Here is a 10732-nt window from a genome sequence, read left to right as displayed (position 1 = left end):
AAGTAATCTATATTTTTCGAGTTCTTAATAATAAAATTTATAATTAATTATATGTGGTGGCAATACTTTTTGTTCTCTGAATGAATGCTTGAACAGTGCATAAATTGTATTTTGAATTTGATGAATATTGGCTCCTGAAAGGATGAGGAACACGAAAAATATTATTGATGATCTGAAAAATCATGAAATTGATTCTTGAAGCAAGAAAAAGCAGTCCAAAAAAAATCAAAAAAAAAATATAATTACAATCAAAAGGAATAAAAGCCAAGCAGCCCTTAAAACCAAAAGGCAAGGGTAAAAAGGATCCAAGGCTTTGAGCATCTATGGATAGGAGGGCCCAAGGAAATAAAATCCAGGCCTAAGCGGCTAAATCAAGCTGTCCCTAACCATGTGCTTGTGTCATGAAGGTCCAAGTGAAAAGCTTGAGACTGAGTGGTTAAAGTCGTGATCCAAAGCAAAAGAGTGTGCTTAAGAGCTCTGGACACCACTGACTGGGGACTCTAGCAAAGCTGAGTCACAATCTGAAAAGGTTCACCCAGTTATGTGTCTGTGGCATTTATGTATCCGGTGGTAATACTGGAAAACAAAGCGCTTAGGGCCACAGCCAAGACTCATAAAATAACTGTGTTCAAGAATCAACATACTACACTAGGAGAGTCAATAATACTATCTGAATTTTGAGTTTCTAAGGATGCCAATTATTCTGAAAATTTAAAGATACAGGGGGATGCCAAAACTGTTCAGAGACAAAAAGCTACAAGCCCCGCTCATCTAATAAATCTGAGCCTCATTTAAAACTCAAAAATATTATTACTTCTTAATTTCTGTTAGAACCTATTTTATTCATCTAGTTGCTTGAGGACAAGCAACAGTTTAAGTTTGGTGTTGTGATGAGCGGATATTTTGTACGCTTTTTGGGGGTAATTTCATGTAGATTTTAGCATGTTTCAATTAGTTTTTAGTTAAATATTATTAGTTTTTAAGCAAAAATCATATTTCTGGACTTTACTATGAGTGTGTGTATTTTTCTGTGATTTCAGGTATTTTCTGGCTGAAATTGAGGGAACTGAGCAAAAATCTGACTTAGGCTGAAGAAGGACTGCTGATGCTGTTGGATCCTGACCTCTCTGCACTCGAAATGGATTTGCTGGAGCTACAGGAGTCCAATTGGCGCGCTCTCAACGGCGTTGGAAAGTAGACATCCAGGGCTTTCCAGCAATATATAATAGTCCATACTTTGCGCAAGGATAGACGACGTAACTTGGCGTTAAACGCCAAGTACATGCTGCTGTCTGGAGTTAAACGCCAGAAAAACGTCATGATCCGGAGTTGAACGCCCAAAACACGTCAAAACCTGGAGTTTGACGCCAAGGAAGGCCTTCACACGTGGAAAGCTTTAGTCTCAGCCCCAGCACACACCAAGTGGGCCCCAGAAGTGGATTTCTGCACCAATTATCTTAGTTTACTCATATTCTGTAAACCTAGGTTACTAGTTTACTATTTAAACAACTTTTACAGACTTATCTTGTACCTGATGACATTTTCAGATCTGAATTACATACTTTGTGACGGCATGAGTCTCTAAACTCCATTGTTGGGGGTGAGGAGCTCTGCAGCGTCTCGATGATTTAATACAATTCCTCTGTTTTCCATTCAAACACGCTTGTTCTTATCTAAGATGTTTATTCGCGCTTAACTGTGGAGAAGGTGATGATCCGTGACACTCATCACCTTCCTCAACCTATGAACGTGTGCCTGACAACCACCTCCGTTCTACATCAGATTGAATGAATATCTCTTAGATTCCCCAACAGAATCTTCGTGGTATAAGCCGGATAGATGGCGGCATTCATGAGAATCCGGAAAGTCTAAACCTTGTCTGTGGTATTCTGAGTAGGATTCCGGGATTGAATGGCTGTGACGTGCTTCAAACTTTAACCTGCTGGGCGTTAGTGACAGACGCAAAAGAGGGATTCTATTCCAGTAGGAGCGGGAACCAACCGGTGATTGGCCGTACTGTGACAGAGTGCGTGAGCATTAGCTTTCACTGTGAGGATGGGAAGTAGCCATTGACAACGGTGACACCCTACATAGAGCTTGCCATGGATAGAACCTGCGTGTGAGAAGAGGATTCCAAGGAAGAGTTGAAGTCAAAGGACAAAGCATCTCCAAAACTCCAACATATTTCTCTTTATTGCCTAACAAGTAACGCTGTCCTCCTCTTTTATTTTTATAATCAAATCTAATAATTCCACTTTTAATCATAAACAAGTAACTCTATTGTTCAAGTAGCCCAAACAATTTTCTTTCACATCCTGACTAAGATTAATAAAATAAATATTGATTGCTTCAAACCAATAATCTCTGTGGATTCGACCCTTACTCACGTAAGGTATTACTTGGACGACCCAGTACACTTGCTGGTTAGTTGAACGGAGTTGTGTTCACTCGTGCCAATTTCTAAAATCCAATTACAAGGAAAAAGGAACACAATTTCGTCCACCAACCATCATTTTTCTCATCACAGCTAGAATAATCATCATCAAAAATAGTTTCAGAAACAGCTGGAGGAGGTTTATACAGTTCGTCCTCCCCACTGTCATACCTATCATCTTCTGTGGATGGTGACGACTGAAGCTCCCTCCTGATGCTATCAACATCAATGTAATCATCAAATTCCTCCGCCCCCATTTTTGCAGCAGCATCTTCTTCCACTATTTGTGGCTCATCCACGGGGTGGCCAAAGTAAATGTAAAACTCATCCGTGGTTGAATTCCTCAGCTTGTTCTCTCGCATCTCATTGATTCCTACATCCCCTCTCAGAATGTGCAGTCCAGTCTCAATGTCACTGCTTATTGGATCATACCAATAAACTGCCTTGTATGATGCATAGCACAGACCCTTGAACAATATCACCAAATCTCCAAAATTCACGAAGTCCAAGTCGATCTTCGGAAAATTTTCAACTTTTTCACCAATATACTCAAGAGTTCCACTGGGTCCTCTACCAAAATGGCCTCCGTGATGAAAAACAGGTACCACATATATATCATCCATCTACATTATCCACAACAACATAAATCAGACATTAAACCCTAGATTAAGTGCCTCAAATTTTGAAATCAGTAAACTCCACATAACTTTTTCTCATTCTTTTACCCGAAATAAAATATGCAATCACCCCTAAGCCCAACTCCATGCATTATATTGTCACTAATATTTAAACAACAATGCACGTATCCTCGACTATTACCCTTACCTCTGTAGAAGATAGCAGTTTTTTGCCGGACGAAGCTTGCCATTCCCTTCGCTAACCACGATGTCCACTAAGCACATCACCACATTCAACTGGAAGAAAACGTTTTTTTTAAGGGAGAAAGAAGATGTTTGTCTTCTGGTAGGGTTTTCTGTAATAACTGGAGTAGTTTCTGGGTGTTATGGGGATTAGGAATGGTGAAATAAGGTGGGAGATGCTAACGACATCGTTTTGAGGCACAAGGACCAATTTGTCCATTAATAATTTGTTCCCCATCCACATCATCAGGTAAAACGGACAGCTCAGTTTCCACCCCTCCAAGTCAGTATTCTCCGTTCCCGTTTTGAGCCCCAACTCGACAGAGGGGTATAATTGTCATGTGTTTTTTAAGATGAGGGATTTAAATGTATTTTTCAATCCTGAGGGATGAAAATTTTCGCGTTTAAAAAGGTGGCGGTGGTAGCAAAGGATAGAGAAGGAAGCAGCGCTGAGAAGAAAAAAGAACTTTGAGACGGCAAAACAGATACACATATATAAAGAAGATGACATTGTTCTTTGGTTTAGGTTATAAAAGAGAAAAGAATTAAATTGGTATAATGTTTTTATTCGCAAGCTCAACTAACCATTGGTAAGGAGTAAACCACCTCACACGACATTACTGTTTCGATGACAAAAAATAAACGAGGGACTAATGTAGTGTATTTTTTTAAATTTAGAGAACTAAATTAGAACAATTAAAATTTCATAGACTAAATCAATACAACTTGCAAATCTCAAAAATCAAAGTAAAACTTAACTCAACCAAAATAAAATATTAGTAAATAACATTATCACTAAAAAAATAAACAAAACAATCAGCCAAAAATAAAATTTCAAAAGACAAAAATATAAGGAAGAATACACAAAATTACAACATGCATGCAATCAATCAATTAAGAACTCAAAGATCAGATAAATGCTTTTCCATTAGATTCAAAGAACAGTAGCATTATTATCAAACATTCATCCCATTTTTTTATATTGAAAGCATATTTTGATTGAGGAATAAAATTTGAGTGAAATTTGTTAGTATAGTTAAAATTTGATAATTTTTCATTTATTAGAATTTGATCATTTTTATTTCCCCAACGGCCCAACCACACATAACCCAAAAATTAATGACAACGCTGATTTTTTCACAGGTGAAAGTTCTCACAGCTTTTTTACACGCCAGTCTGCAAATGGCGGAAAAACATTAGTTAGAGAAGTTAGAGGCAGTTTCGCGGTCTAATCACTTCAGGAATTGACTTTCCCTTTCTTTTATCCCCAAGAGAAGAGGAATTTCTACGTTTAATCTGATTCAACGCCATAACCAGAAAGAACGCTGCTCTGTTCCTGTGGCAGCTTCGCTATGAACTCGGACGATGCCGACAGAGACAATCGGGGTTCATCTACCGTGGTACCTTATGGTTCCCAACGGAGTTCATCGACCACGGTACGTTATGGTTTCCTCACTTTCTCTCTGTTTTCGCCACAATTCAAACCCTAACTTGAAATACTTATTGTGATACATTCGAACCAACTATGGCTTTTCCGTTTGCTTTCATTTTTCAGATTCAATTTCCTTTTCTTCGATCCAAAACCGAATGAATTGAATGTCCAATTTAATTGTATCAGTGATCATTGGATAGCTGCGCTTTTGAAGTTTATCTTAACAAGAGAATTAAGCGAAATAAAGAATAAGATCCGTTGGATCGCTGATCTGGAAACAATATAATATATCTTACTTCTAGGTTCGTGAAAGATTAGCTTCTTGCTGCTGTGTTGTTGGTAGGAGCTTCAAAAATTAAGCTGAAACTGTTTATCACCATAAACCACGGGTTTCTTCCATAGAATGTGCTGTGATGGCAATTCGCAATACAGCATTTTATAGAAAAGTTCAATGCCTCTTGTATTTTCGTTCATGGTTTTTTGTTTATTTATTTATATTTACATTTTGAGCTGAAGTTTGCTTTATTGAAGTTAAAAAGAAAACAAAAACACAAGTCCATAGTGTCTGATTTGTCTTTATAAACAGGTGGACGGCAGATTTCAACGTAAAGCACTTCTGTTTCTGTCATACCAGAGTTTAGGCTATTTGTTTGGAGATCTGAGCACCTCCCCTCTGTATGTCTATCAAAGTATATTTGCTGGAAAGCTGCAACATATTCAAAATGAGGAAGTGATATTTGGTGCATTTTCTTTGATTTTTTGGACTCTCTCTCTCATTTCTTTGTTGAAGTATGCTATTATCATGTTGAATGCAGATGATAATGGTGAAGGTAAGGTCCATTTCCTTTATGATGATAATTCTAATCCTCTTTTTTCCTTTGTGTGTGTCTGTGTGTGTGTGTTTGTTGGTGGGTGGTAATTTAGTACCTTGGAAATTTCTGTGCAATGAGTGTAGTGGTACTAAAACATTGAACTTGTGCAGGGGGAACTATTGCTTTGTATTCCCAGCTTTGCAGAAATGCCAAATTTTGTTTGCTTCCTAACCATCAAGCATCTGATGAGGAGCTTTCTGCATATCACAAGCCTGGTTGTTCAAATAGAAGTATACCACCGTCACCTCTGAAAAAATTTGTTGAGAAACACAAGAGGTCAAAACCGGCGCTGCTTCTTTTTGTTTTATTGGGTGCTTGTATGGCAATTTGTGTTGGTGCACTCATGCCTGCCATTTCAGGTAAGGGAGCACAATTTGTGCTCATAAATATGCTAGTGTGTCTGGTAAAATTTATCTGATCAATGTTACTTTTTTTTTTGTTAATCCCTTATTACCACTATAAGTATCTTTCTTGACTTTATGAGAAATATATCTTGCAGTTCTCTCATCAGTTGAAGGTCTGAGGATCGAAGCAAAGATTACAGACAACAGTAAGTGGAAAAATGCTATTCTTCCACCCAACAATATCTAAAATGCTCTGACTTGAATAACTTAAAGGATATAAAATATTGATTTGGGTTGGCTGACTCTAACAGAAAGTTATGGTCTTTTGATCATTGTGGCTTGAGCCTATTCAGATGCTTTCCTGTCTTCCTGATGAACAGCTATTTCCAAAAATGTAGAATAAAGTTTGCTTTTTGGTATTTTTCAGTATAAAGAAAACAATAAGGAATTGGGAAATTGATTCTGAAACTTTATACACTTAAGTTTCCCCAGAGATATCAGGCTGTTCTCTTCTCCAAACAATATTATGAAATGTTTGTGATGACATTTATATCATTACACAGGTATGATACCTTTTATTTCTTGTGTTCTGCTGGTTGGACTCTTTGTTCTGCAACACCGTGGTGCCGACAAGGTTGCCTTCATGTTTCCTCCCATAATGATCTTATGGTTACTGTCTATTTTCGCGGTTGGCATTTACAATGTAATCACGTGGAATCCAAGAGTATATAAGGCTCTTTCTCCATATTATATATACAAGTTCTTTTCAGTTACAGGAAAAGATGGATGGGCCAATCTAGGAGGAGTGTTTCTGTGTGTTACGGGTCAGTGTTAAATCTGAAATTCAAGTTCTACTGAACTATTGTCATTGCCAGATTCATTATGGTTTTCTTGTTATAACTTCAGGGACTGAAGCTATGTTTGCAGACCTTGGGTACTACAGACAAGCACCTATAAGGGTAAGTGCACTGAATGCATATTAATGAGTATTTCAACTTCATACTGGATTCCCTATAAACAGATGCCCAAGAACGATTACTGTTATTTAACTTTAGGTTTCAGTTATGGTGATGAAACTTTCCTTTTGTCATTATACGTGCCTACATGTAATAAACTTCAGACTGATATTTCATGTGACTAATATATGCTATAGTAGATGATATTAGGCAATGAAGAACTGTACTCAGATGGCAAGTTAACATGAAGTCGATTAATTTTAGGGAGCAGTTGATTCAACCATACTCACTATTTTGTATTGCATACTGATATATTAGTCTCATATGGAGTCTTTTTTTAATTATATGCTGCACAAGCATTACAGCCAGAGGAAATAAGACAGACTATAAGTAACTGACATTTATAAAGTGACTATAGCTAACTGACATTTCAGGCTAAAGTGGATTGTGAAAACAATCTTTGAATTGACCCATATTTGCCTGCATCCATGATCCTAGGCATAAAAAGTAGGCCTTAATTTATATCCCACAAAAAAAAGAGGCCTTTATAGGTGAATCCTCATTTTTAAACAGAATGCTGCAATTGTTAGATTGATTTTGTTTTTAGAGATGATTGTTGTAACAGTTGTGATTATATCCTTGTTGCCATGCAGGTTTCATTTTGTTGTGTCGTTTATCCATGTCTTATTCTTCAGTATATGGGACAGGCTGCTTTTCTTTCAAAGAATTTATCTGCGGTGCCCATAAGCTTTTATGCTTCTATTCCAGGTTAGCTAATGTGAATGCTAGTAATTAAAAAGTATGATAGGTCATCTCGGAAATTTCTGAACAGCATGAATCACTGTTATCTGCATTCATAAGGTGCATAAACATTGAGTGGTTGTTGGTATGAATTTTTCAGGTTGTACTGAATATTTAGCTGGAAGCAATAACCTGTAGTATGTTTCTACTAGAATTCATAGCCGTTAAGTCTTTTTAATTTATGTCAGAATGTCTTTCTCATTATGTAGATATCCTATTCTGGCCAGTATTTGTGGTGGCAGCTTTGGCAGCAATAGTTGCAAGTCAGGGTGTCATCTCTTCAACATTCTCAATTGTCCAACAATGTCATGCATTTGAATGTTTCCCTCGTGTTAAAGCAGTGCATTCCAGAAGGTGGATTCATGGTCAGACATATATTCCTGAGATAAATTGGGTACTTTTGATAATTAGCCTGGTTATGACAGTTGGTTTTGGAGACAAGAACCATATAGGATATGCTTATGGTAAGTTGTGTCAAAACAATGGTCTTTAAAATCTCCAATGTTAAACTAACGGGTTATGGTACTTTTGTTTTTATGTTAGATTATTTATTTATATATTGATTGAAATATTAATGATAGATGTTTTTATTTTTTAGTTTTTTTTGTGTGTGTGTGTGTATAAATGTTTATTATGTGATAAATGTTTTATATTATGTGATAAATGTTCTACTTTATTAGTGAAGCATGTTATGCCTTTCTGTTTGAAATGTCTGTAAAACCTTTTCTTAGGAAATGAAAAAAGTAGCAAATCATGATGCACTATTAGTGTCAACTTTTCAAGATTATCATAATCATATACTGTTATGCAATTTCAATGATGTTGCAATACATGTTTAAGTGATAGGGTAAAAAGCTTACTCTAACATTGAGCAAATGTGAACTTTTTAAAAATTGTTAGTGTTATTACACTGATGCGGCCCTATTTATTGGCTGCTGATTCTCAGCTCATGATATCTTTATTGCAGGGATTGCGAGTCTGATTGTGATGTTTGTGACCACATGGTTGATGTCACTAGTCATCAACATTGTAAGGCATCAAAGTCTTCTACTTGCTATAGGATTTGTTTTATTTTTTGGTTCAATTGAGGTTCTCTTCCTTTCGTCTTACTGCATGAAAATCCCAAAAGGTGGTTGGGTTCCACTTGTGCTCTCTGCACTCTTTATGGTTGTTATGTACGCCTGGCATTATGGTTCAAGGAAAAAATATTTATTTGACATGCATAACAAAGTTTCAATGAAGTGGATCCTCACACTGGGTCCTAGTCTTGGGATTGTTAGGGTTCCGGGACTGGGGCTTATATATACTGAATTGGCTACTGGAATCCCTGCCAGTTTTACCCATTTCTTAACAAATTTGCCAGCTTTTTACCAAGTGGTTGTTTTTGTCTGTATTAAGACCGTACCTGTGCCTTCTGTGCCCCATAAGGAACGTTACCTAATTGGCAGAGTAGGTCCCAAATCTTTTAGATTATACCGGTGCATTGTTCGTAATGGCTATAAAGATGTCTACAGCCATGAAAATGATTTTGAAAATGAGCTGGTAATGAGTATAGCAGAATACATTCAATTGGAAGCAGAAGGTTGTTCTGGAAGCCAGGAGGGTTCGGTGGATGGCCGGATGGCTGTGGTTAGGACATCAGGTAAGTTTGGGACAAGATTGCTAATGTCAGAATCTGCATCTGGATCTGAAGAAGGCAGCAGTACAAGTCTTCCTGGGGCTTTGACTGTTACTAGTAGCAAATCCCCTGCACTGAAGAAGCTGCAATCCATGTATGAGCAAGAATCGCCCGAACTCAACAACAGACGCCGGATTAGGTTTGAGTTGATCAATACAATATACAAAGATCCACGAGTTAAGGAAGAACTCATGGAACTTGTTGAAGCTAAACGTGCTGGAGCAGCATATGTAATAGGTCATTCTCACGTGAAGGCCAAGTGGAACTCATCATTCTTAAAGCAGTTCACCATCAACCTTTATTCTTTCCTCCGGAAAAATTGTCGCTCTCCTGCTGTAGGCCTAAACATTCCTCATATTTGTCTCATTAAGGTTGGAATGAATTACCATGTCTAGTTCACGTTTATGACGAGATCTTGACTGAGGATGTAATTTATGCAAGCCATGACAGGAATCCCCTTGTGCTCCAACGACAGGCATGGTTATGCTACTCTAGCAGCTGCAACTTAAATGGATGTTGCTCAAGAATCTCCCATTGGCATGCTTGAAGATAGCAGCATCTATTGTCAAGATGTTATGATTTTGTGATGGTGCTGACAAGGTATGTAAATGACTAATTTGTTGGACGGTAAGGAGTTTCTTGGAGCTCCTGTCTGTATATGTACCTGTTTATTGAGTTTGAGCTTTCCAAATCGTAGTTGAGATTGGGAGTGAAGTTCGATTTCATTCAGTAGTTTGCATGTCGGCATCTACTGCTGCCTTCGCACTTACAAGGTACTTTCTTTTGGTCGTTTTTTGTAATCTTCATCGCTCGAATAATTAAATGATACGTACTAAGAATGACGCCATGCAAGAAATACAGACGTGATAAGCAGCATTCAGTGGATATGAATTTTGGCTGTATTTATTTATTAATTTTAACCCTTATTGTTAGTAGTCCGATTTGTTCGTTATTAATAAAGAAATTGCTTTTTATCAAATTTTATGTCAACGTTTATCGCGGTAGTCCTTTGTGCCACGAAAGGTCATTAATTTCGTTAATTCGTTCTTTCAGTTTGAGGGCCCGTTTCGACCTTTCTTGATTAAATATCGGAAATAGATGTAGTGTGCACAAACACTCCTCAATCCAAGTCATGGCTGGTCCCTTTTTTGATCGCATTGTCGTATAATTAAGAACGAGTAATTCTCGATAGTACCACACTCTCGCACAGTGTACGAATTCAGTTTTCCTAAATTGGCCTCATGATCTCAACTATCCTCCCTTGATTTCCTAAATTAACTAGCCAATTTCTTGTCATATCTCAGCAGGTATTATAGCATCTAAAACGTATAAACAATTGTAATATTACTAGAGTG

General features: G+C 37.4%; 1 protein-coding gene across 1 annotated transcript; it reads left to right on the top strand.

The window, feature by feature from the left end:
- The first annotated feature begins 4403 nt into the window (after positions 1 to 4403).
- Positions 4404 to 10297, top strand: LOC130968516 (potassium transporter 3). The gene is made up of 9 exons (XM_057893835.1): positions 4404 to 4730; positions 5313 to 5556; positions 5709 to 5957; positions 6098 to 6148; positions 6506 to 6766; positions 6849 to 6901; positions 7552 to 7666; positions 7909 to 8163; positions 8667 to 10297. Exons 1-9 carry the CDS (start codon positions 4647 to 4649, stop codon positions 9770 to 9772), a joined length of 2418 nt encoding a protein of 805 aa, XP_057749818.1. The 5' UTR covers positions 4404 to 4646; the 3' UTR covers positions 9773 to 10297.
- The last annotated feature ends 435 nt before the right edge of the window (positions 10298 to 10732 follow it).

Source organism: Arachis stenosperma, chromosome 3, assembly GCF_014773155.1.
Source record: "Arachis stenosperma cultivar V10309 chromosome 3, arast.V10309.gnm1.PFL2, whole genome shotgun sequence".
Taxonomy (NCBI): Eukaryota; Viridiplantae; Streptophyta; class Magnoliopsida; order Fabales; family Fabaceae; genus Arachis; species Arachis stenosperma.
This window is presented reverse-complemented; position numbering and strand designations above follow the sequence as displayed.

Excerpts from the sequence above, each read along its gene's own strand:
- LOC130968516 (XM_057893835.1), top strand. The coding sequence starts at position 4,647 with ATGAACTCGGACGATGCCGACAGAGACAATCGGGGTTCATCTACCGTG. Across the intron at positions 6,767-6,848 it reads AGTGTTTCTGTGTGTTACGG|GGACTGAAGCTATGTTTGCA; the intron begins GTCAGTGTTAAA and ends TTATAACTTCAG. Across the intron at positions 8,164-8,666 it reads CCATATAGGATATGCTTATG|GGATTGCGAGTCTGATTGTG; the intron begins GTAAGTTGTGTC and ends TCTTTATTGCAG.